Below are 26,803 nucleotides of genomic sequence, written 5' to 3'. Positions count from 1 at the left end.
ATTTTCTTTGTGGTTATGTTACCCATAATCACAGTTGTTGAGAAAACCCAGTTGTTGAGAAAAGAGCAGAATCTGAAAACTTTTTAACAGCTTTAAAGTCTGAAATTTTCTCAGCTAGAGCACAGGGGAGGAGTCATTTCTTCTCATTCTTAATTCTTTCCTTTTTGAGTCAGAGAGCTGAGTTAGATGATGAGGTAGTTTTTGAAGTTTTGTTTAGCACTGAAAGGTAATAAAAGTTGCTTATTTTTGCTCGGCAAGTTACAAACAAACACTGCAAGTTGAAGGGATACATAGTTGGGGAATATCAAATTTACAGGAAAATCTACAGCTTTGACTCAAATGGATTCCACAATCAGGTTGGTGATTTAAGTTATTGTTAATAGAACAGAAGTTTGTCCATCACCACACCGTAACTGTTTGTACTGTAACTGATTCAGCAGTTCAGATAATAATTCAGTCTTTAGAGTTAAAATTAGGAACAGCAGTACATGGAATTTTCATCTCTGTTCTGTAATATACTGTACTTGTGTTCACACCATAAAAATTGTATTTTATACCCTAAAGATCTAGGGTATGCTCCGTGCAGATTATATCATTTGAAGTCGAGGTTAGTCTTTTTATGCGGAAAGTTACACGCACTGAAGAGCATGAATAGAAATTTGCAGGATTTACCTATACCCTGTTACAGGAGTATCAGATTTCTTTTGTAAAAACTTGTACAAACAATTTATGAATAAATCCATTTGTATCGAGCTTGCTAAATGAGGCCTGTTCTCAATGATTTTAAATGTGTGGCTGAATGAAATCACAAATTTTACAGTCTTCATTTTTGTTTGCTTACATTTTTGTATAATGTTTTTGTTGAAAACAAACAGCTGTTCCCTTTCAAAGGGAACTTCGATGTTGCGTTTAGCATAACACTATGGGAAGTGCCTCTTGCGCGTGACTGGTATCTGAAGCTTGTGTAAAATCATGCCTATTTATAGGCCTGCCATGATCAGGTGACGTGGCAGTTAAGCGCTTTGCCTAATATAAATATGGCACCTGGGAACCGTGCCATCAACCTTGCCCAGTGAAAGACTGCATGTCGGTTGTTTGTGTAAAGAAACAAAAAGACGCTACATTTCCTCGCTATTTCTCAAAAGCTCAGAACTTTTCTATCCCTTTAAAAAAAGAGAAGAAAAAAAAAGGAAAGCGCGCGAGAGAAAAATATGAGTGAGAGAATTCAGGAAGTGTGTTACGGCTTGCTCCCGTTTCATCACGGGGAATAGTGCACACTTTCTGGGTGAAGTGTTTAGGAGTGTAGCATGCGATGGCAGCTCGAGAGGCTGTGAATGGTAATGCCTACATTAAGCAGCTCGGCTCGTGACTCGCACTGTTCTCGGAAGCCGAAGCGAGTTGGGTTTCGGAGCCTTGCAGATTTGGGCCGGAGCTAGCCGTCTCAGGTTCGGGGGACCCCTTATGGATCCAGAAGAGGAGCTGGAGACGAGCGCTGCTCTATCTCTTGCTCTGTCTTCTGGGTCCGGCTCTCCGCTGGATTTTGGAGCTTGCGTCACGACTCCTCCTTCCGCTATGGAAAGTCAAAAAGGAAAATAAAAACACACAAAAATAATAGTAATAATTCCTCTCTGACTCTGAGGAGCCAGAAGGATGTGCTAAAAACTGAGAGCAGCATATAAAGAGCTGCTTGAAGTGATTACTAAGGCTGGATGAGCCTTTTTCTCCCCAGTGAAAGTAAATCCCTCACACTGTAGAAACTCCCCTTTCTTCCAGAAGTGCATGACAAAATATCAGGCTTCTGGTGGAAAACCAAGCATAAGCCGTATTTATAACCCCACAATGTTGGATTATTCGGCCATTGTGGGGAATGAACGGCATGGCTATTTAGCTATGCTGGAGGTGGAGGCGGTGCTTGCGAGCTAACTCTCTCCATCGACGGCAGGTAATTGGGGGGCCGGCTTTGCCATCCAAACCACCGTGTAAGGTCACCGTGGCATTGGTGGGCAACGCCTATGCGGTAGTAGTCTTGCTTGTGGGTCATTCCAGACAATGACAGTGTTGCAGGCCTACCAAGCAGACCTGCTGAGTGAGCTTGACATATGGCGGCATTCAGCCAATTCCTTACCTGTTGTGTCGAGCTCACCTGGGCATCCACGAGTGGAGCCCGGGCCAGCGCTAGTGCGAGGGAGACCCAGAAGACAAGTATGGCAGCCCGCCAACCCCTGCAGACAGCCAGGGGAACCGGGCAGCCACAATTGCGGCCTACTACTAGGCCTGATCTGAGAATGGTCATACAGGCCAAGCAGGCAAAGAAGAGTGGTCCTGAGGGGCCATGGAGGGACGTGTCAGGGGACATGAGGTTGTTAGGGCAGCTAGCCCCCAGTGCTACTGTAGGGCCTCCCCTAGCCAAGGCGGTCCCTAAGTTTTCAGTGTTCTCTGGTCAGCGAGCTGTCACAGGGCAACGAAAATCTGATGCTTTCCCTCCAATAGATTGTGGAATAGTTAACGTCACTAAAAGACCATCGGGCAGAGTGGAAACTACTGTCAAATGTGTCTCCATGGGTTCTGTCTACTTAGAGCAGATAGAACAATAGAGCACCATCCACAAGGAAATTGTATGCATTCAAGTGGCAGCTTTTTGTCTTGTGGTGTGAGGAACGTGAGCTAGACCCAGTGAACTGCGCAATAGCTACAGTCCTGGAGTTCTTACAAGAACGTTTCTCAGTGGGGTGGGCTCCTTCTACAATCAGGGTTTATGTGACCACCATTTCGGCCAGCCATGCCCCTGTTGATGGAGCCTCTGTGGGGCAACATCCTCTAACTTCGAGGTTCATGCATGGTGTCAGGAGGCTGAGGCCCATCTGCAGGCCGCGCATACCTTCCCGGGACCTTTCTGTGGTCCTGGAAGTTCTGTCAGGGACCCCATTTGAGCCCTTAGGGTCAGCCTCTGAGAAACTTCTGACTCTAAAGGTAGCTCTTCTGTTGGCCCTCACATCTCTCAACCGAGTAGGAGACCTACAAGCTCTCCCATAGTATTATGCTAAATGCAACATCGAAGTTCCCTTTGAAAGGGAATGTCTGGGTTAAGCATGTAACCCGGTTCCCTGAAAAGGGAACGAGACGTTGCGTAGCTTTGTCATACCAGGGCAGGCCTGTGAACTGCGTCTTTGCTTCAGCTAATAGAGGCTGATGGCGCGGTTCACAGGTGCCATATTTATATCACGCGACGCGCTTAATTGACACGTTACCTGATCATGGCAGGCCTATAAGTAGGCATGATTTTACACAAGCTTCAGATACCAGTCACACGCGAGAGGCGCTTCCCATAGTGTTATGCTAAACGCAACGTCTTGTTCCCTTCTCAGGGAACAGGGTAACCCAGACGTTTTGTGGAGAACAGGATTAGGCAAGAACTTTTGTTTGCATAGAACAATAACACAAAAATGTGTTCAGGTGTGGTACAGAAAATTAGATTTCAGATAAGCACTGCTTCATTCCTGTAGTTCATACTGAGAGAATAAGGAAATATATAATTATAACAGGCTTTTCCTGTTCATCCAGAATGTGGAAAAATAGTCTTAATATCTTTATCAATTATATAATGTATCGTTATTAAATATAAATGCTTTATTAAGATTTACAGATTACTGAATGTTTCAAGAAGGATAATAACGGCTCCGAACTAACATGAATTGGTCCAAGAACTAACATGAATGGTTCCAAGGGCTTTTTCTTTTGCTTTTTATCTGCTGCGAACAGGAAATAGAAAACACTTTCAAAAAATACATTCAAAATTTGAGGAGAGGATGCCCTCTGGTGACTGTGGCTGGTGTGACCCACAGGCAATTACAAGCTCTGATGTTTACCATTTACCCTATAGCCTTGGCATCACTTCTATGCCTTTAATACAATGTTATTTCCCAGTTTTAGACCAGGGACAGAGAAGTGACTCTTTAACTGATGAAGAAAAGATCACTGTCCACTTGTTGCATATTAAGTCCCATAGTGTCCCATATTATACAATATGAAGTGTGTAATGACTTGAACATTTATTGGATCAGAGGTCAGTTGGTAGACCTGTGGTAGAAAAAGGAATAAGTAATACAACATAAAGTCATAAATGTGTCACAAAGATTATTAATTAAAATACATAAATGGACATAAAAGTTTAGAAAATTATCACAGAGTCAGAGGCAAATAGTTTAATGCTTTAGGAATAGTGTTAATTATTATTATTTTTTTAAATCACAGAGAGAAACTGGAGGAGCAGCTGGGCGAGTACATCTTAGACACTCTCAAATACACTGAAACTGTGAAGGAGTTTTGTGACGGAGAATCTGAATGGACCTCACAGAGAAAGACAGAGCTCGATAAAATGACAGGCATCAAGGCCAAGGCTGAGGACAAGAACCAGACTTGGGGCCAGTACATATGGAAAAGCCTGACAAATGTTTCCAGTAGGCCGGAGCTGGAGAAGGAGCTAGAAGAAGTTCTTAACAACACTTTAGAAGGCCTGGAGAAACTCCAACATTTCCTGGATGCAGTGGAGAAGCTAGCCGTCACCTCGCTGGATGTCTTCATGGGTGACAGTTTCAATTCCATGTCAGTACATTCAGTGATCTTTGCAGCCAGAATCATGTCTCCACGTCTCGTCCACTTCAAGAGAGATGCAAGAGCGTTCTTCCTGCCGAGTCTCAGCAATGTAGAAGTCCTGGTCTTCCAGCTGGAGAAATACATCTGCCTCACTCAGCAGATCGTTGAGAAGATGGAGGAAGAGTATTGAACATATCCTGTTGATTTCATGTAGTATTATAGTCACTCCAAAATACATCTGATTAATTGTGTTTTTTCTTTGCAGATCCAGGAGTGTATCTGGTTCTGGGGGTGTTCATGAGTAAGTATCATCCAGGCAGGGACTTTTCTCCTTTCTTGTTTCTTTGATAAATAATGTATAGTTTAAGGGATTAGGAGTGTTAAAATGAGCAGCACATGTTCTAATCATGCATGCAGTCTCTTGGGAATTTCAAGTTCTTGAGGTATCTAAGAAGAAACTATAAAAAACCCACCAACTGGACTGAGAAGAAAAGTGAAAGTGCTGGGAAAAAAGAAGGGTTTGGGGCTTTTATAGGTGGAAAGTGAAGAACAGAACAAGTTGAAGATATTGAAGTAAAGAGTTCCAGAATTTGGGGGCCATGACACTACATACACTACATACAAACATAAAACATCACAGAATGTGATCAGGGCCAGAGAGCTGAGAGACAGATGAAAAGGGAAAGGATTGAAGAAGAGCCAAAAAGGTGCAAGGATCCACAGCCCTGATTTTGCAGGTGGAGATAATCCCTTACTTTTTGTGGCATTTGTGATCAGCAACACCAATCAGAGGCCCAGGAACAGAGGTGATGTGTACACCAGTAGAACAGATTAAATCCAGCATGTGACCATGAGAGTGAATGTGAAAATCAACATGTTTTGTCAGGCTAAAACAACTGAGCACAGACAAAAGCTCAATGCAGAACTAGCGTCCACATAGATTATTATAGCCCCCAAGCACAATCATAGCTGGACATACAGAATTGGCAAGAGGAAGTAATTTAATGAATTCAGCTTGAATATTTATATAAATTAAGTTTTAAGGCTAAAAACCCAAATGATGCTATTTCATGGACAATTCAGTGGCTAACGTTAAGTGTACTGTAAACTGTAAACAGCAGTCATGCCACCACCTTTTCCCTGGAGCCTGAACTTAGCTCTATAACTATAGCCGTTGGGTGACATCAAATTTAGATGGAAATAGTAGCCAGATTATAATTAATAATCACACCAAGTTTTCTATGTTGCTTCTAAGCTTACAGAATGAAGCTTAAGCTTAACCAGTAGAGAGCTAACTATAGCTTTTTAATTATTATAATTTTTTAAAAATTTTACAGCATTTGGCAGATGCTCTAATCCAGAGCGACTTACATTATACATGTAATGTTCATGTACATTATACATCTGAACAATTGAGAGTTAAGGGCCTTGCTCAAGGGCCCAACAGTGGCAGTTTGGCGGTGCTGGTATTTGAACTCACAACCTTCTGAGCAGTAGTCTAACATCTTAACCAAAGGCCTGGCTAATTTATCTTTACTGGTAAATGGAGAGTAATGGTGCACCCATAGTTTTATGTATCTATATCTCTAGAACTTTGCTGTCTGAATTTCCCATGGGTCAGGTTTGGGGGAAGTAGAATGCACATCCTGATGACAGCATATGACCGTGACTGGTTTTTAGATTTGTTTGATGAACATCCAGGAGCCCTATTTGAAGAAATTCTGTTCACATGTGATTTAGATATTTAACATCACATGTATTATGTTACAGATGGAAAAACAGGAACTCTTCACGAAACTTGATTCTGAACATGAGTGAGGAGTCTGCGCAGGATCTGTATAACCATTTACTCCAGCTAACCAAAATCAGGTAAAAGCATTTCCTTTCATTTAATTTTCAATTAATTTTATTTCTGAATGGTGACTTTCGCATTTTATATTCAAGATTTTTATCAGAAGATTTTGTAACTGATATTTGAAATGGACAAATTTGTTATTGTTTTTCAAAACCTTTTCTTATAGGATGGATGAGTCATTCAGGATGAATTTCCTATTCAATGTGAAGGCAGCAGACTTCATTAAGGTATTCACTGAGCGCCACACTAGAATGTTTGAGTTCCTGTCTGATTTAGAGAAGGCTGCGGTTCAGCTGGACAACATGAAGAAGGGCTCCAACATTTCCACTGTGGCTGGAAGTTCAGTCGGTATTGCAGGAGGTGTTTTGTCCATCGTAGGTTTAGCTCTCGCTCCCGTCACTGCAGGCGCATCTTTGGCCCTCACACTCACAGGCGTTGGTCTCGGAGTCACCAGCGGCGTTAATGGCATCATTACAGGCGTCACTGAAATTGCAGTGAACAGTCATCAAGGGAAAAAAGCCAATGACATCTTCTTGAGATTTATGGAAGATGTGCAGAAGATCCTAGAGTGTGTGGAAGACGTAGCCAACAGGGAGGTTGCTGAAGCTAGGAGACTGGCCACTAGTGCAACTGATTTGTCGATTCAGAAAGCTAAAGCAGTTCGGAACATCTCAAAACTGGCTGCAGATCTTCCTGACATTGGACAGATGGCTAAAGGAACTTCTCTGGCCCTTTCAAAGTCAGCCAGGGCAGGGTTCATTACTTTAAATGCACTCTTTATTGGTGTAGATGTTTTTTTCATCTGTAAAGACAGTATGAGTCTGGCCAAAGGGAGCAAAAATGAAGTGGCTCAGATCATTCGCTCCAGATCAGCTCTTTGGTGCTCAGAGGTGGAGGCGTGGGAGAAGATCTATAACCGTCTGTTTGAAGGAATCGCAGGGTTTTACAAGAATCTGGAAATTCTAGAACAGCCTCTCTACTCTAAAATAATTAATTAAATCAAAATGCTGACCTGGCAGTGAGCATGATTACATTCGTTAAGTGATTGTTTTATCCTATAATCTTAAATATTCTGTTTAAAATGCTGAAGTTGTTAATGGTGATCAATTAGTCTGCAGTCATTCACATACTGTAGGCTACTGCAGTTGATTTCTATGTTTATCTCTAGAACCCGGTCTGTAGAACCCGGTGAGTGTCTTTGTATAATGGAGGACTCTTTTAGGCGAATTTTTTCCATGGTGCTTCTGCTCACTTTATTGTCTCTGCAGTGCTTTCAGCGAGCTTTTCGTTAACTCCGAAGAAAACAGAGTCCAGAATCCTGATTGAAGATTAATTTTCTGTACAAATTTAATTAATCATTTTCCTTGCTGTATGTGCTGTAGTCACTGTACTGGATCTGAATTATTATCTGATTAATTTTGACAGAAAATTTGCATTGTATTTTTTTTTTTTTAAATCATGTTATTATCATATTCAGCTTTCATTTTGGTAATGAGTAACCTGGGTAGCAGTGGATATAATAAAATTTAATCAAAAGAGTGAGCGTGATCAGAATCACAAATCATTAATAAACTGTTAATAAATCTGCTGAAATTCAATAAATGATGCAATAAAGTTTCTATGATGTGTGCTTTATAAAGAAAATGTTTTTCTCCAGTTTATTGAGTTGATATGAGAGATAACTACAGTCTCTTTAGAACAATGCTTACTGAAACACCTTTATTAATAATTATTTATAATTCTCCCATTCCCAAATCAGTATAAATTACTATACATGCATTATTAATTAGTTTTTTTTTTTTTTTTTATAAAATGTTCACACTAGAACATCCTTCTCCTCCTCTTTCTCTTTCATCAAGAATGTGTGTCTCATTTGATAAGAAATCCATTACTGCCTTTAGTTCTTTATTTATTTTTGAGAACTTTTATTAAGCATAACCTCGTGACAGGAGGTTTTGTCTCATACACATGGGACAGTGCAGTTAGTAGGACAGCTAACTCTGCTCCTGAACTTTTTCCAGCATGTGTTTAGTGACAGTTTCACATCCATGAGCTCCTGATTCAACGCATTGTAGTTTGCTTCTACACGATGGCTTCACATTTATCCCTGAGGTAAAGCACATTATGATGATGTTTCTGTAGTATTTGTGTGACTGATGAACAGAAACCCTGTGAGATGTGTTTGTTCTAGAGGACCTCAATGTGAGCTGGTAGTTGATTAAATGTAGTATTTAAGTTGACTCTAACATCTGATTGTGTGATTTGACTAGACGGCCTGTTTTTGTTGGTTGAGGTTGAGTTTGTGTCTATAACGGGGCACAGTGCTGTGACTCTCCCTCAGCACTACTGGTGCTTTAACAAAACATTTCATTGTTCTGCTGGAAGCTGACCTGGGGCAGTGTCATATTTTAAACTGAAAAACTAAAATAATAGAAGGAGTTTTCCTAAAGTGTGTGTATTTGGATTGTACGTCTAAGTAAACTTGAAGAGGGCCTTTTGTTAATTCTTAGATAAGAAAGTGGAGTAAAAAATAAATAAATAAATAAATAAATAAATAAATAAATATATATATATATTTCATACAGAAATGTTAATAGCTACTAGGTGTTCGTATGTCTGAAACTAACCACATACACACATTCAGTAAGTTGTTCGTGCTGATATGTATGATGTTGTCCTTTATTCACTTGGAGAATCAAAATTCATCAACCAGAGAATCTCAGTGCTTTTTAAGAAGATATTCTACAGAGAATCCACTAAACAGTGTTAAACGCATAATCACAAAAAATAACCCTCAGGCTATCTATAAGCTATTTATACCTGATGCAGTTAAGAATCATTTACTTGTAGATTAACTTCAGGCCAGTCTTCATAATATAAATGAATGAGACATCTTTATTATTTTAACTCAAATTCATCCACCAATATTCCCAAGTAGTTTGGTATGTATTTATGCATCTTAGATGAAATGTTAAATCATTTCTGCACATATTAAGTATATTGATATTAAATTTTTATATTATTACTGATATCACAGTCTCTTCAGTGTTCAGTCGCTGGGAGTTGAATCCTTGATCGGATCCCTCTACGACTCATCACTGAAAATGAATGGCTTCCGGTCCGGGCGCTCTAAAGGAATCTGCCAGAACTAAAACAGGATCGTCCTCTGTGGTTGAACTCGGCAGAATGCTTGAGATGTGTGATCTAATGTCGCAACTTAATTACGTCACAAAAAATGAAAGTGAAACTTACGAGGCACTTCACTGACTCTTTTGAACAAACCGGTTTTACCGAAACGTTTCGGATAATTTGATTCACTCAGAGCAGGATCTGTCAATATCCCATAGGATGCAGTTTTAGAACGTTGACGTATTAAAAAGAGGCACAATCTCATGCTATAACATATTTACTTTGTTTAAATAGCAATGTGACAACGTGAGAGGATTATTATTCTTAGTGAATCGATTCTCCTGACTCACTGAAAAGAGTCGTTCTTAAAAGAACCGAACGTTGATAACTGTTTTTTTTAACAGCTGGGGAAGTCCACTGTGTTTTCACGGAAGAGACGTGGAGGCACTATTATTCCTTTCCTTCTTCTTCTTCGTCATCTTCATCTTGTTATTATTACTAACATTAGACTTTTTATTGGATCTTAAGCAGTGTTTTCTGACCGTCCTTTCTTGATGTTTTGCTCAGGACTGAAAGCGAATACAGAGAAAAGCTCGTTTGTTTTTTGTTCTAACACGCCTATACACCCTGCGACATGCAAAGAGTTACGACCCATTTGTGTTTAAAAGTGTCGTAAACGAATTGAAACACCCGGAAACGTCGACAAACGTGACCAAGTTTTGAGAAACGTCTTCATTCTACAGAGAAGAAGAAGAAGAAGAAGAGACGACGAAGAAGAATTGATCCACATTCTATGATTTAGAGCAGAAGAAGAAGTGGACCAGGAAAAGCTACAATTCTGATTCAATGGGTTCCAAAAGCAGGTTTGTGGTATCGAACAGGAGTTAATGTCCCTCCCATGCAGCTCAGATAATAATAATAATGAAACGTTTCTGGTTAAACAGCTGTAAATGCAGTGATCATCTCTGTTCTGTTCTGTACTGCACATTTTCACACCATAAACAGTGCCTTTGTCCTTAATGTGTACACAGACTTGCTTTTAAAAGAACCATATTTGAATCTGCACTTATTAGGCCTTAGAGGCATTAATGCTTTTACTGGATTGATTTCTTTTTTCTGTCACTGTTCATAGAAATAATATTTCAACTCAAATGATATCAGAGATGTTCACATCTTTTTTTGCTTTAAGTGCTGTGTATAATGTAGAACCTAAGAATAGACTAGAACGTATCAGAACAGGATTAGGTGAAGCTTTTGTGTGCATTACACAACGATTACGGGTTCAAGTGTGGTACAGAGAGTCCGAGAATTAATTTAGAGATTAATTTACATGCACGGCCTCGCTCTTTATTTTGCATAATGTCAGATACTGCAGGTTCCAGTACTGTACATCAGAATGATTTTCTTCTCTATATTCTGTAGAAGATTTCATACACTATCTGTAAAATTTTATCTTGATTAATGGTCATTGCTTTTATTCATTGAGTGTCGGCAGATCTGAACTTTATTTAGAGTTGGTCATTACAATTTGGGTTAAGAATTAAGCTTTTTTAATTTTAATGTCAGTGTTTTTAATAATACAAGTTAAAGTGCAACACCTTGCATTCCTCTTGTGTTGATGTAATGTGTGGTATTCATGAGTGGCAAGTGTTTAAAAACTGTGTTAAACACTTCCTGGTTCTATCTGCGCCACAGTGGCACCACGGTGGACTTTGGAGATCATATTAAAGGATTAAGTAATAAATAATAAGCGTGTGTTGCTGTTATGGTAAAATACCGATTGGTGGCGTGGTGTGATGAGTTACTGTTACCACTCCTTATCCAAAACTTCCCTAGATCATTGATTATGCATGTTTTTTAAATCTATTTTTAATCTAAACAGACAAACCCCTGACTTAGTCAACTTAAAAAAAAAAAAATATATCACTGTCCACATGTTGGGTATTCAGGTTTATCTGATAGTGTTCATGTTTCTAAAAACCAACACCTTTTCAATATGCAGCATGTGAGGACTTTAAATTTTAACCTCAGTTTGTAGGGCAGCTTTAGGAATTTGTACTGATTCAGTGATGTTTTTATCACAGAGAGAAACTTCAGGAGCAGCTGGGCGAGTACATCTTAGATACTGTCAAATACATTGAAACAGTAAAGGAGTTTTGTGACGGAGAATCAAAATGGACCTTACAGAGAGAGACCGAGCTCGATATGATGAGAGACATCAAAGACCAGGCCGATCAGATCACTCTGAAGTTTGACCATGTTCAGAAGGCTGAGAACAAGGCCAAGGCTTTTGGAGAGTACATGTGGAGTGGCCTGACTCAGGTTACAGCAGATTCCAGAAGGCAGGAGCTGGAGAAGGAGCTAGGAGAAGTTCTGAAGAACACTTTAGAAGGACTGGAGAAACTCCAACACTTCCTGATTGCAGTGGAGAAGCTAGCCGTCACCTCACTGTTTGTGTTCGTGGGCGAGAGCTTCATGCCAAAGGGTGTGAGCTCCATGTCCGTACGTTCAGTGATCTCTGCAGCCAGAATCGTGTCTCCACTCCTCATCCACTTCAAGAGAGATGCAGGAGCGTTCTTCCTGCCGAGCCTCAGCAATGTGGAAGTCCTGGCCATCCAGCTGGACAAATACATCCGCATCACTCAGCAGATCTGTGAGAAGATGGAGAAAAAGTATTGAACATATCCTTATACTAAAAAAAGGTCTAACTGGGTTGCTTGAATAGAGCTTTTAGTCGTTAAACCAAATAGTTTTGACAAACTGTGATTTCTCTTTGCAGATCCAAGAGCATTTCATGTTATGGTGATATTCATAAGTAAGTGTCATCTAGATAAGGTCTTCTCTCCTTTCCTGTTGGCTTATAAATACTTAGAGCTTAACTTTAAGGCCAGTTTGCTATATCTGGATTTTTTCAATTATTTCTTCAAGTATGACATGTTCCTAGATAAATGTGTCTTTATCAGGCAGATTTAGAAGATGTGAGGACGTATTCACCCATATCACATATCCCAGATGTGGATCTTTACCTCATGAATAGCCTGATTAAACACGGGTGTTCAATGGAGAGATAAATACTGAGACAGTGTCTGAATCCTGAGTAGTAATCGGAAGGGTGTTCCATAGGTGGGGGGACTGTAGTCTTTATTATTCTAGGTATTAATAAAGAGTCTTTTGATTGAAGTAGGTGTCACAGATCACAATAAACCAAACGTTTGCTTGGGTACTGTGGGGTGAGACCATTCGGTGCTTAAGAGGTCATTAGTAATATTTTATTTACAATTCAAGATTTTGGATAATCTTGATGCATTCTATTGAGGAATATAGATGAAACATACAGCTGTATCTCATCATTATAGCAGTAGAGGCTAACACCATGTTTACAAATAATTGCACCCAGAGGTAGAATACTGTATATAGAGAAAAGGCAGTGGGCCTAAAATAGACTTTACATTTGTATGCTCACAGAAATCACCATTTACATCTAAAAACTTAATGATTAGCTAGATAAGACCTGAGCCAGGAGAGAGGCGTTCCCTTAACCCTGACAACATTTTGTAGTCTGTCTAGAAGTATATTATGATCTTTGGTATCAAAAGCAAAACTGATATCAAGCAACAGAAGCAGAGACCTGATCAGAGATGTAGAGATGTAACTGTATGAAAAATTTATATCATGATTATCGTGACCAAAACTATCACGGTTATCAGTATTATCACGGTATTGTCAAAATGTGCTGAAAATATCCAAAAAGTACTGATACACACACCGAGATCGTTTAAACAAGTTTTATATCTGACTATAAAGTGATGGATGGTTGTCACTAGGCTTGTTGCGATCATTTATTTCAGTTAGAGAACATGGCGGAAGGCAGCGACGGCGCGCGGGAGAATTTCCAACCTTCCAAGAGGACCAAATCCCAAGTGTGGTCATATTTTGAATTTTTTAAAGATGCTGAGGGAAACTTAATAGAAGATGGAAACCCTGTCTGCATAGCTTGCCAGAAGAAAGTTTATGTGAAAGGAGGTTTTGGCGCTTCGTTTGGTGCTTTTCCCTTTTTTCCCAATCGCTTTTAAATTCCTTACGAATGCTCGTGCGTCCACACACGTTTCAATTTTGCTTTCGAATTTGCGGCAATTCGGAGGCAGCAATTGCTTGAATGGTGGGTTCATTACTACTCTTAATGAAAAGCACAACAATAACAAAACAGTAAAATGACCAACTCGCTTATATTAAACCAAATCTTCCGCCATCTCGCCTCACTTTCGTCACGTGATGTATGAAATCTGGCTCCTGCTGATCTGTGCTGCGACTCGGACTCATTCGGCTCATTCTGACTAATTCGGCTGAACTGAGCAGACGCGTTCAGTTTTTAATTGTAGTGTCCGCTTTCATTCTCAAAAAACAATGTTGCATGCTGCACCTGCGTGAGACTCATGCTGGCTGAGTGTGGACAGCATTTATCATGAGTTTTAAAATCATGATAATCGCACACGGTTTTACTGATAATTAAATATGACACGGTAATACTGACCGTCTGGAAATTTGATCGTGGTTTATCGGTGGTAACGGTTTCATCCCTAATCAGAGGGCAGTAGTAGGTCATTTATTACTTTAACCAGTGTTGTCTCAGTACCATGATGAGGCCAAAATTCTAACTGAAAGATTTCATGGAAGTGCTTTCATAGGGCGGCTGTGGCTCAGGTTGTAGAGCGGGTTGTCCACTAATTGTAGGGTTGGCGGTTCGATTCCTGGCCCACATGACTCCATATGCCGAAGTGTCCTTGGGCAAGGCACTGAACCCCAAGTTGCTCCCGATGGCAAGTTAGCGCCTTGCATAGCAGTTCTTCTACCATTGGTGTATGGGTGAATGAGACACAGTGTAAAGCACTTTAGAAAAAAAGTGCTATATAAGTGCAAGACTATTCAGTCACATATGTGTGCATTTTGCTTGTGGTTTCTTAACTCTTTGTTGACTGTAAATCTCTTGTATGATTAAACCACTGTGTACACAGTCAAATAAATGTTGTCATTATAAAAGAGGCTTAACTCACTAGTGTGTGTCTGTAGTTTGGGTGTGACTGAATACAAAAGTCCAAGAGTCTCCAAAAAATAAATAAATCAACTTGTGTAGTAGCTTGCACCTCTCCATCTTTTCCTGTTTCTTCTACTGTGTCTTACAGACCTGAGTGGAATATGTCCCATCTCGCACAGTCACTGATGGCTCCTGAAGTTCTGTACCTGTGGATTAAACACGTTATTACAACATTAGTGCAACACCATATTTCAATCTGTTTGCAAAAAATACTGAAATTACTAAAGAAAAGGGGTGTTTTCAATCAAAATTTTATCAATCCAAAATTGATATCAGTAATTAAAATCTGAAAGATCATAACATTCAGATATGGGTTACACACATTTATATAGATTTTTTTGTTCAATCCATTTAGATTATGCAATATACGTCTCCTTTGATGCTCTGCATAACTGAGGACTGCATGGGAGGTGTGGCTAGAAAGAAACCGTTGCTCAAGTACAGCTGTATGAAAGCATGAGAATGACCCAGTGAAGATTTTGTTTTATGTGTGTGATGAGAGCGAAATTGTGGTGCAAACCAAGTGGGCTGTACCTCAAATAACACCATCTTTATAGTTAAACATGGTGGTGGCAGCATCATGCTCTAGGGATGCTTTTCATCCTCAGAATCTGGGCTTCTTGTCATAATTGAAGAGAGAATGACTGGAGCAAAATACAGGGGGATACTGTATTGTGTTTTCTGCTAAAACAAAACTAAAGCTTGGGAGATACTTCATTCTTCAGCAGGATGATGGTCCCAAACACAAGGCCAAAGCAATGCAGGAGTGGTTAAAAAAATGTTCTACAGTGGTCCAGATCTGAATCCCACTGTGAATCTATGGCACCTTTTGAAAACTGCAGTCAACAAACAAAATCCTGCAGATTTTGCAGAGCAAATCTGCCAGAAAGAATTGGGAAAATTCCAAACAGTGTGCAGAGCTGGTATGAACTTTGACCCCAACACACTTACAGCTGTTACTGCAGCAAAAGCTGCTTCTACCAAGTACTAGTCTGAAGGGGGCAACATTTTTCAGTTTTTAATAATTTATTCAAGCTCTGTCAACAGCGAATGAATTTTCTCTTTGAAGTGTTAATTTAAGATCATTTTGGGTTGCAATAAAAATACTGACTGGAACAGTCTGTGTACATGTCCTTCGTAGTCCAGATGAATCAGATGATTTTAAGGGGGTTGAATACTTTTGAAAGGCACTGTAGATTTAAATCTATATCTGGATTTCTGTGAAGCTGCTTTGTGACAATCTCCATTTTAAAAATAGTATATAAATGAAACTGAATTGAATTATACTGTTAAGATCTTTAGTTTGAACATCATTTCTGAGTTATTTTTTTAAACAAGGCTTTTTATATTTGGTAATATTGTAAACTTAATAAGTATGTCTGAGTAATTCTCTGAAGCATGTGGAGTTTATGTGATGATTTAGAATAGGTGAGTTTGCAGGTTTTAATTCCAACCAATCAGGAGACACACCTGGTTCCACTCATTTTAATTATCTAGCCCTATGTAATATGACATATGTAATATATATTTTTTAATGTTTAAACAAAAATAAAAGAGAATGTACAAAATTAAAATAATATCAAACTAAGCACAAATAGACATGGTAAAATGTTATTTACATGCAGTAGAGTTGGAATTTGTTTAGCATGATGTCTAGATTTAAATTGTACAAAAATAAAGCTATACAGAGACTTGGGCTGTGCCAAAGTATCAATACATTTCCAGAGGCAATTCTGCCATCTATATTCCTGAATGAATATTAATTTTCCATTAAAATCTTTCACATTTATAAAGACTTCAGGAAAAAATTATGTTTTCAATAAAAGCAGAGTAATGTGCAATCAGAGCATTTTTACAGTTTTAGAAAGTAAAATTTGCATTGTATGTTTAAAAACATTATTATTGTATCATATTCAGGTTTCATTTCGGTGAGTGAGTTAAAATGTGTAATGCCAGAGATCAAAATAAACTGAATAAACATGATAAAAGACACAAATTATTAATAAATTGCTAATAATTGTACTGAAATTCCTGAAATGTTCCATTTTTGGAAATAAAAGCTTTACACTATAACATTCTACTCCCCCACTTTCTATATTGTCTGAGCCTGTTTAATTCCATTTGAATTCTATACTCATTAATTCACTTTTAAAATGTTCTCTCATATTTGATTTTAATACAGTGTCCTCCACTAATATTGGCACCCTTGGTAAATAAGAGCAAAAAAGGCTGTGAAGAATTGGCTTTATTTTTTAACCTTTTGAGCTTTTGTTTAAAAAATCACACAAATTCTCTGCTCTCATGCATATCAAATTTAAAAAAAAAAAAAAAAAAAAAACCCACAGGTTTATCCCCAAAAATATCTTTGTCTTGAAAGACAAATGAGTCCTTCATTACAGAAGACTTCACCTCACACCATTGAACCAGTTGAGGTGCATAACCTTCAGACAACTGACCTCCCAAGGCCAGTTGCTTGGCATCCATGAACAGCAGATTCCATAAGTGTCATCGAGGAAATTCTCCAAAATGGTAGAGGGGACCAACAAGCGGCAACCACACCACATCCAGGCTCCCATGTGAGTAACGCAACCACTTCCGCTGACCCAGAAGTGATTCCTCAAAAAAATATGATGGTTGTTCAGGCAAATGCAAAAAGGTTTCCTAATGTAATATGAGTTTCTCTTTGTTAGTGCTCTTGTGTATTTTTCCAGAGATTTATATAAAATCTGACAGGTGCTAAGCAAAGCAGAGAGCTCACCTGAGCTACTGACATGTTTAACTCCATGCTGATGTATCAAACCTATGCAAATTTCGAACAAGAATTATGTAAAGCATTCGATCACCTGGAAACGGGAAGTGATGATGGAGAGAGACTGTTGACACTGAAACCATGTAAACAGTCTCCTGATGATTTTGCATTTCCCACTTTGGTTGCAGTGAACCGGTGGAATGAACCAGTGTTGAAAACCGTGTTTCCACAAGGCCTCAGTGACACCAATAATTTTGCGGTATAATTTTTATTTATTGTATTTTTCACTTTTTTCACTTATTTTTCACCCCTTCTCTCGCATTTTCATTTTCTCAAAGAATGCTTTTGTTTTTTCGTTTAAAGATAGAAAGCAGAGGTCATCATTGTCAAATCTGCCTAAAATAATCTCCACAAAGCTTTGACTAAGGTAAACAATGGCACCATGGCAAACATTCAGATTGTTCAGTTTGTTGAGTGCAGGATTTTTTGTTATTCTTCCTCTGTTGTTAGTACTTGTGCTAAGTGTATATTAGTGAGCTTTTGAAGATTGCAGCATTAGAGGTGCACATGCAGACTCTAGACAGGGTTAGTGAGAGTGAGAGCAGCATAGTTTCTGTAGGGGAAAGTCTGGATGTCTCAGGCAGAAATAGCAATCCCCCCACTCCGGCATTAGAGCCCTCACAGTGGTTGAATGGGTGATGACTCAGTGGTATAATCGCAAAGCCAAAGCTAATGCTAAGGCTCGCCCATGGGAGGACCACTTCTCTCCGCTTCATGTGTCTAACAGGTTTGCTCTCCTCATTGAAGCACCCGCTGGGAAACCTGAAAGAGCTCTGGTTATAGAAGACTCTTATCTTAAGGCACATGAAATTAGTTAGCCCGTTAGGGGCTCCAGCAGCTTTAGTTAGGTGTATACCAGGAGCCAGTGCACCAGACATAGCAGGTAATCTTAGGATCTTAGGCAAGCACAGGTTTTCAAAGATAGTTTTTCATGCAGGTGCTAATGATATACACCTTTGTCAGTCAGAGGTTACTAAGAGTAACATTGTAGAGGTGTGTAAATTAGTGAAAGCGATGTACGATGCAGTAATATGCTTTGGCCCCATTCCAATGTGGTGCGGTGCTGTAGCTTACAGCAGGTTATGGTCGCTGAACTGCTGGATGCTGGATGGATGAAAGGTTAACCAGGAATATGACCACAACAGAAACATGCACACCATCAATATGTAGTAAGAGGATTTCATGAATTTTTCAATGACAATATTGAACATATCAGGCAAAACAAATCTATTATTCATTTTATTATTAGTAATATTTTATTGTATACATCAAATTAACTTAAATATTAATGTAAAGTCAACATAACCACATCAGATAACCAATTACAATGTTTTTCTTCCCTTCAAGAGACTGAACTAATTTCACAATTCCCTCATCAACTTGAATACTAGATCCCTTACCTACATGTTTCTTCAAACAGAACCTACCAGAAGCAATCAAACCCCTTCTTCAAATAATAATTTCTTCCCGTAGCACTTGGTATGTACTTAAATATTTTAAACTACACAGCAAAATCGCCAGTGTTGATTTAACACCCACAATGTTGAATTCACACCCTTCAGTATTTATATAAGTCCACTGGCCTCATATAAACACTCTGGGTGTTAATTCAACACTAGGGATTTTACTGTGTAGCAGTTATCAAACGCTTGATTAAAGAAACCTGACCTCAACCTCTGTCAGCTGTCCAACTATAGGCCAATATCAGACCTCTTCTTTATCTCCAAGATCTTAGAAAAGGATTTCTAGTTCATTTTCAAGTGGTCTGTTTTAAGGTGTGTGCGTGTGTGATCATTATACCAGGGTGCTAGTTTTTGTAATTATTTTTCTTATAAGTGTAGCTACCGTATCTATCATCTATCATTAACTCTAAGCTTTCGGTCATCTGATCAAGTTCTGTGAGATCAGAGGGTGATCCAATCAAGGTTGAGTGGACTTTTTTTTGTAGCTGCATATGTTATACTAGTATAAAGTACTTCAAAAGAGTGGAATTTATGACTAGGTTTTTGTGTGATGCCTAGATTATCATTGTAAATGATTGCGACACCTCCTCCTGTGTCAGTTAGACAGGACTGATGTATATAACTGTATCCAGGAGGACTGGCTTCATTTAGTTTAATCCATGTTTCTGTTAAACACATTATATTAAACTCCTGATCAGTAAAGTTTTCATTAACAATATGTGATTTAGATGTAAGAGATCTAAAATTCAATAGCCCTAGCTTCAGATCAAAGATGCTGGCTGTGCATTCAGTATGATCTAACTTTATGTTAATTAGGTTACTATAACAAACTTTGAGTGTTTTTACATGTCTGTTCAGCTCAAGGAACAGAAAGAGTCTCAATCTTGTGGAACCTAGGGGAAATAAATTTGTAACATCTTGCAACCAGAAGGCAGCCTCCCCTGAATATTGAATCACTTCTTCTGTTGAACTGCTATAAAAAGCACATGAACTTGAACTTCCATGCTAAGCCTCACAGTTTGCCAGGAAAATCATGTGAGTTCGAAACCGTGTTTTCAAATTCAAATTCAGTTCAAATTTTATTGGGCACACACACAACACTACACAGTACAAAACCCAGTCAGTATAGCATGGATCCGTTGATGTATCTTAACTGATGTTGAAGGCAACTGGCAGTTATCATCAAAATAATTCAACAAAAATAACTTCAAGACTTTTCGCTCAGGCTCTCTGGTCTCACCTAGTGTATTCCCCACCAAAAGCTCATGTTGTGATATTACCTTTGAAAACTGAAGCACTGAGGCATGTGTTTATCCACCTGTTCTGCAGTGTCATTCACATCTACCTCTGTGAACAGGTTGGTAATAAATGCTATGCAGGCTCTGCGCAGACAGGCCTTCTCGTTCTCTGTTTATACACCAACACAATACAATTATTTATTTGATTTTATTTGTCTTAATTTAGGGGTTTGTGTTGGCTCCTTTTCTTGATATTTTTTCAGTTTATTATTCTTTAATTAATGCCAATAAAATAAAATGACAGATTTTCACTAAATGTTCTGGATTGTGCTCTGAGTCCCTGACCGAGTGAACTAGCATGAGGATGTGTTTTTGTTGAGACTCCAAAGCTCTTCTATAAGTGGCTCTGGATAAGGGTGTCTGCTAAACACTGTAAACCTAATAAACATAAACAGTTTAAATGTAATGTATGTAATGGAGGTTAGGATGGATGCAAGTGTAGATAAGAGCTTTATTATACGAGAGACAGACAGACAAATCCAAATCGTGAAACATAGTCATGGTCATTAACAGGCAAAGGTCAGGCGATTGGCAAATGGGCTTAAACAAAGCAAAACAGAATCGAAGAACAAGGGCAAGAACAAGATCAAAACTATCAACCATGAAACAAGGAGCAAAGGCTTGGTACACGGAAAACTCACGCAATACTTCGCGCCGAGCAATGAGACACGAGGGGTTTAAATACTAAACATAATTGGGGTGAAACACAAAACAACTGAGACTAATGACACATAAGGGAAACAACCAATGACAATATGGGGCGGAGACAGGACAGAAATCATAACAAAACACACGTGTCAAAATAAAACAAAGTCAATGTCACTGACAAACCCGGAAGCGAAAGCTCCGGGTTTCGGAGCGCGCCACGTGCTCCAGTGCTTTGCGTGAGGGGAAATCGTGACACACAGTATATTCCAAAATACACACAGCTGTTTTGTGGAGAACAAGGTTAGGTGGGGCTTTGTGTGCATAAACGAATTACATACTGTACATATAACTGGTTCAGGTGTGGTATAGAAAAGTAGATTTATAAGCACTCCCTCATTCCTTTAGTTCATACTGAAACTAAAGTTATAACTACAGCAGATGTTCCTGTTCATCCAGAACTCAGGCTGTGGGTAAATAACAGTCTCAGGCTCAGTCTCTCAATTCAACCGTATTTCATATTCTGTAGACATTTTCATACATCGGTCTGTAAAATCTGGAGTAATCATTACAGATTTCAGTTCCCTGCTTTTACACAGCTAATTTAGCCAAATCTGAACTGAATACTTACAGGTAGAGACTGAAAGTGTTTCCATATGCTTTATACTGAGTATTAATCACCCTTTATACACTGATGGGTTGTTTCTTACTTTACAAATATCAACACCAGCACTGCTGCAGCTGATCCACTCATACCTGCACAATAAACACAATCATAACAATGTCAGTGTTGTACTGAGAATAAACCACTACATACAGATATAGGGTAAATGGATCTCATAAACAGGCTCCTCAGTGTGTCTTGCATTGGGCCCAATTTCATCCTCATTTCTCTTCTCACCGGTGGCATGATAAGGACAAAACTTGATGAGTTACTGTTACCACTGCAAAGTTGATTATTTTCATATAACAGCACATCTCCAAGTATTTCACTTCTCTTATACCACAGCAATTTGCCAACAGTTTGACAAAACATTTCGTTGACAAGCATCCCATTTACACCAGCTGCCAAATCATAGCCATGCTGATATTCAGTATAACCGCAGCCATGCTTGTGTGATTTTGCTTAAATGTAATTTAGTGTATAGTTTAGAGCCACAGCACAAGTTTCTGCATTGCTGTTTGATAGAAAACCTGGATTAGCTGGGGCTTTTGTGAACGTAAAAAAAAAAGTTCGGGTGTGGTACAGAAAACTAGTTTACATATTTACATGTATTGCCTCATTCCTTTATAGGATAACTCTTCTGTACATTGTTTTTGCTAAAACAGATATTAATTATCTATATGAAGTGTATTGGTCACACAGACTATACAGAATATATAGTAATGCATCAGAAGCCTAATTCGATCCACACACCCTTGCTGATTCTCATTTGTATGTCTAACAACACTTCCATTTTACTGTTTGTCAGAAGGAGTAAACATGAGGCATGTTTTTATTTTTCCTCTGTGTGCTACAAATTAATCTCTTATAAATAACTCTGGAGCTTTAACAGATTCTGTGTTTTAACCTCACAGAACAGAAAGTGAAACTTCACTATTCACTTTACTGGCTCATCACTTGTTTTGTCCACATATAGATAGTTTGTGTACATTTAGAAGAAAATGATAAAGTCAATGATTTTCTTTGTGGTTATGTTACCCATAATCACAGTTGTTGAGAAAACCCAGTTGTTGAGAAAAGAGCAGAATCTGAAAACTTTTTAACAGCTTTAAAGTCTGAAATTTTCTCAGCTAGAGCACAGGGGAGGAGTCATTTCTTCTCATTCTTAATTCTTTCCTTTTTGAGTCAGAGAGCTGAGTTAGATGATGAGGTAGTTTTTGAAGTTTTGTTTAGCACTGAAAGGTAATAAAAGTTGCTTATTTTTGCTCGGCAAGTTACAAACAAACACTGCAAGTTGAAGGGATACATAGTTGGGGAATATCAAATTTACAGGAAAATCTACAGCTTTGACTCAAATGGATTCCACAATCAGGTTGGTGATTTAAGTTATTGTTAATAGAACAGAAGTTTGTCCATCACTACACCGTAACTGTTTGTACTGTAACTGATTCAGCAGTTCAGATAATAATTCAGTCTTTAGAGTTAAAATTAGGAACAGCAGTACATGGAATTTTCATCTCTGTTCTGTAATATACTGTACTTGTGTTCACACCATAAAAATTGTATTTTATACCCTAAAGATCTAGGGTATGCTCCGTGCAGATTATATCATTTGAAGTCGAGGTTAGTCTTTTTATGCGGAAAGTTACACGCACTGAAGAGCATGAATAGAAATTTGCAGGATTTACCTGTACCTTGTTACAGGAGTATCAGATTTCTTTTGTAAAAACTTGTACAAACAATTTATGAATAAATCCATTTGTATCGAGCTTGCTAAATGAGGCCTGTTCTCAATGATTTTAAATGTGTGGCTGAATGAAATCACATGCTTGAAGTGATTACTAAGGCTGGATGAGCCTTTTTCTCCCCAGTGAAAGTAAATCCCTCACACTGTAGAAACTCCCCTTTCTTCCAGAAGTGCATGACAAAATATCAGGCTTCTGGTGGAAAACCAAGCATAAGCCGTATTTATAACCCCACAATGTTGGATTATTCGGCCATTGTGGGGAATGAACGGCATGGCTATTTAGCTATGCTGGAGGTGGAGGCGGTGCTTGCGAGCTAACTCTCTCCATCGACGGCAGGTAATTGGGGGGCCGGCTTTGCCATCCAAACCACCGTGTAAGGTCACCGTGGCATTGGTGGGCAACGCCTATGCGGTAGTAGTCTTGCTTGTGGGTCATTCCAGACAATGACAGTGTTGCAGGCCTACCAAGCAGACCTGCTGAGTGAGCTTGACATATGGTGGCATTCAGCCAATTCCTTACCTGTTGTGTCGAGCTCACCTGGGCATCCACGAGTGGAGCCCGGGCCAGCGCTAGTGCGAGGGAGACCCAGAAGACAAGTATGGCAGCCCGCCAACCCCTGCAGACAGCCAGGGGAACCGGGCAGCCACAATTGCGGCCTACTACTAGGCCTGATCTGAGAATGGTCATACAGGCCAAGCAGGCAAAGAAGAGTGGTCCTGAGGGGCCATGGAGGGACGTGTCAGGGGACATGAGGTTGTTAGGGCAGCTAGCCCCCAGTGCTACTGTAGGGCCTCCCCTAGCCAAGGCGGTCCCTAAGTTTTCAGTGTTCTCTGGTCAGCGAGCTGTCACAGGGCAACGAAAATCTGATGCTTTCCCTCCAATAGATTGTGGAATAGTTAACGTCACTAAAAGACCATCGGGCAGAGTGGAAACTACTGTCAAATGTGTCTCCATGGGTTCTGTCTACTTAGAGCAGATAGAACAATAGAGCACCATCCACAAGGAAATTGTATGCATTCAAGTGGCAGCTTTTTGTCTTGTGGTGTGAGGAACGTGAGCTAGACCCAGTGAACTGCGCAATAGCTACAGTCCTGGAGTTCTTACAAGAACGTTTCTCAGTGGGGTGGGCTCCTTCTACAATCAGGGTTTATGTGACCACCATTTCGGCCAGCCATGCCCCTGTTGATGGAGCCTCTGTGGGGCAACATCCTCTAACTTCGAGGTTCATGCGTGGTGTCAGGAGGCTGAGGCCCATCTGCAGGCCGCGCATACCTTCCCGGGACCTTTCTGTGGTCCTGGAAGTTCTGTCAGGGACCCCATTTGAGCCCTTAGGGTCAGCCTCTGAGAAACTTCTGACTCTAAAGGTAGCTCTTCTGTTGGCCCTCACATCTCTCAACCGAGTAGGAGACCTACAAGCTCTCCCATAGTATTATGCTAAATGCAACATCGAAGTTCCCTTTGAAAGGGAATGTCTGGGTTAAGCATGTAACCCGGTTCCCTGAAAAGGGAACGAGACGTTGCGTAGCTTTGTCATACCAGGGCAGGCCTGTGAACTGCGTCTTTGCTTCAGCTAATAGAGGCTGATGGCGCGGTTCACAGGTGCCATATTTATATCACGCGACGCGCTTAATTGACACGTTACCTGATCATGGCAGGCCTATAAGTAGGCATGATTTTACACAAGCTTCAGATACCAGTCACACGCGAGAGGCGCTTCCCATAGTGTTATGCTAAACGCAACGTCTTGTTCCCTTCTCAGGGAACAGGGTAACCCAGACGTTTTGTGGAGAACAGGATTAGGCAAGAACTTTTGTTTGCATAGAACAATAACACAAAAATGTGTTCAGGTGTGGTACAGAAAATTAGATTTCAGATAAGCACTGCTTCATTCCTGTAGTTCATACTGAGAGAATAAGGAAATATATAATTATAACAGGCTTTTCCTGTTCATCCAGAATGTGGAAAAATAGTCTTAATATCTTTATCAATTATATAATGTATCGTTATTAAATATAAATGCTTTATTAAGCTTTACAGATTACTGAATGTTTCAAGAAGGATAATAACGGCTCCGAACTAACATGAATTGGTCCAAGAACTAACATGAATGGTTCCAAGGGCTTTTTCTTTTGCTTTTTATCTGCTGCGAACAGGAAATAGAAAACACTTTCAAAAAATACATTCAAAATTTGAGGAGAGGATGCCCTCTGGTGACTGTGGCTGGTGTGACCCACAGGCAATTACAAGCTCTGATGTTTACCATTTACCCTGTAGCCTTGGCATCACTTCTATGCCTTTAATACAATGTTATTTCCCAGTTTTAGACCAGGGACAGAGAAGTGACTCTTTAACTGATGAAGAAAAGATCACTGTCCACTTGTTGCATATTAAGTCCCATAGTGTCCCATATTATACAATATGAAGTGTGTAATGACTTGAACATTTATTGGATCAGAGGTCAGTTGGTAGACCTGTGGTAGAAAAAGGAATAAGTAATACAACATAAAGTCATAAATGTGTCACAAAGATTATTAATTAAAATACATAAATGGACATAAAAGTTTAGAAAATTATCACAGAGTCAGAGGCAAATAGTTTAATGCTTTAGGAATAGTGTTAATTATTATTATTTTTTTAAATCACAGAGAGAAACTGGAGGAGCAGCTGGGCGAGTACATCTTAGACACTCTCAAATACACTGAAACTGTGAAGGAGTTTTGTGACGGAGAATCTGAATGGACCTCACAGAGAAAGACAGAGCTCGATAAAATGACAGGCATCAAGGCCAAGGCTGAGGACAAGAACCAGACTTGGGGCCAGTACATATGGAAAAGCCTGACAAATGTTTCCAGTAGGCCGGAGCTGGAGAAGGAGCTAGAAGAAGTTCTTAACAACACTTTAGAAGGCCTGGAGAAACTCCAACATTTCCTGGATGCAGTGGAGAAGCTAGCCGTCACCTCGCTGGATGTCTTCATGGGTGACAGTTTCAATTCCATGTCAGTACATTCAGTGATCTTTGCAGCCAGAATCATGTCTCCACGTCTCGTCCACTTCAAGAGAGATGCAAGAGCGTTCTTCCTGCCGAGTCTCAGCAATGTAGAAGTCCTGGTCTTCCAGCTGGAGAAATACATCTGCCTCACTCAGCAGATCGTTGAGAAGATGGAGGAAGGGTATTGAACATATCCTATTGATTTCATGTAGTATTATAGTCACTCCAAAATACATCTGATTAATTGTGTTTTTTCTTTGCAGATCCAGGAGTGTATCTGGTTCTGGGGGTGTTCATGAGTAAGTATCATCCAGGCAGGGACTTTTCTCCTTTCTTGTTTCTTTGATAAATAATGTATAGTTTAAGGGATTAGGAGTGTTAAAATGAGCAGCACATGTTCTAATCATGCATGCAGTCTCTTGGGAATTTCAAGTTCTTGAGGTATCTAAGAAGAAACTATAAAAAACCCACCAACTGGACTGAGAAGAAAAGTGAAAGTGCTGGGAAAAAAGAAAGGT

At 39.5% G+C, this 26,803-nt stretch overlaps 2 protein-coding genes across 2 annotated transcripts; both read left to right on the top strand.

The window, feature by feature from the left end:
- Positions 1-4: 4 nt before the first annotated feature.
- Positions 5-9,111, top strand: LOC128617504 (apolipoprotein L4-like). Its single transcript, XM_053640641.1, has 5 exons — positions 5-356; positions 4,252-4,776; positions 4,859-4,894; positions 6,334-6,462; positions 6,615-9,111. Exons 1-5 carry the CDS (start codon positions 340-342, stop codon positions 7,444-7,446), a joined length of 1,539 nt encoding a protein of 512 aa, XP_053496616.1. The 5' UTR covers positions 5-339; the 3' UTR covers positions 7,447-9,111.
- A 753-nt stretch (positions 9,112-9,864) lies between these two features.
- LOC128624862 (uncharacterized) lies at positions 9,865-13,652 on the top strand. The gene is made up of 4 exons (XM_053652675.1): positions 9,865-10,440; positions 11,662-12,249; positions 12,357-12,392; positions 13,426-13,652. Exons 1-4 carry the CDS (start codon positions 10,424-10,426, stop codon positions 13,427-13,429), a joined length of 645 nt encoding a protein of 214 aa, XP_053508650.1. The 5' UTR covers positions 9,865-10,423; the 3' UTR covers positions 13,430-13,652.
- Positions 13,653-26,803: the final 13,151 nt, after the last annotated feature.

The sequence above is a fragment of the Ictalurus furcatus genome, chromosome 2 (genome assembly GCF_023375685.1).
Source record: "Ictalurus furcatus strain D&B chromosome 2, Billie_1.0, whole genome shotgun sequence".
Lineage (NCBI taxonomy): Eukaryota > Metazoa > Chordata > Actinopteri > Siluriformes > Ictaluridae > Ictalurus > Ictalurus furcatus.
Note: the sequence above shows the minus strand (reverse complement) of the source record. Positions and strands in the feature narration are given on the sequence as shown.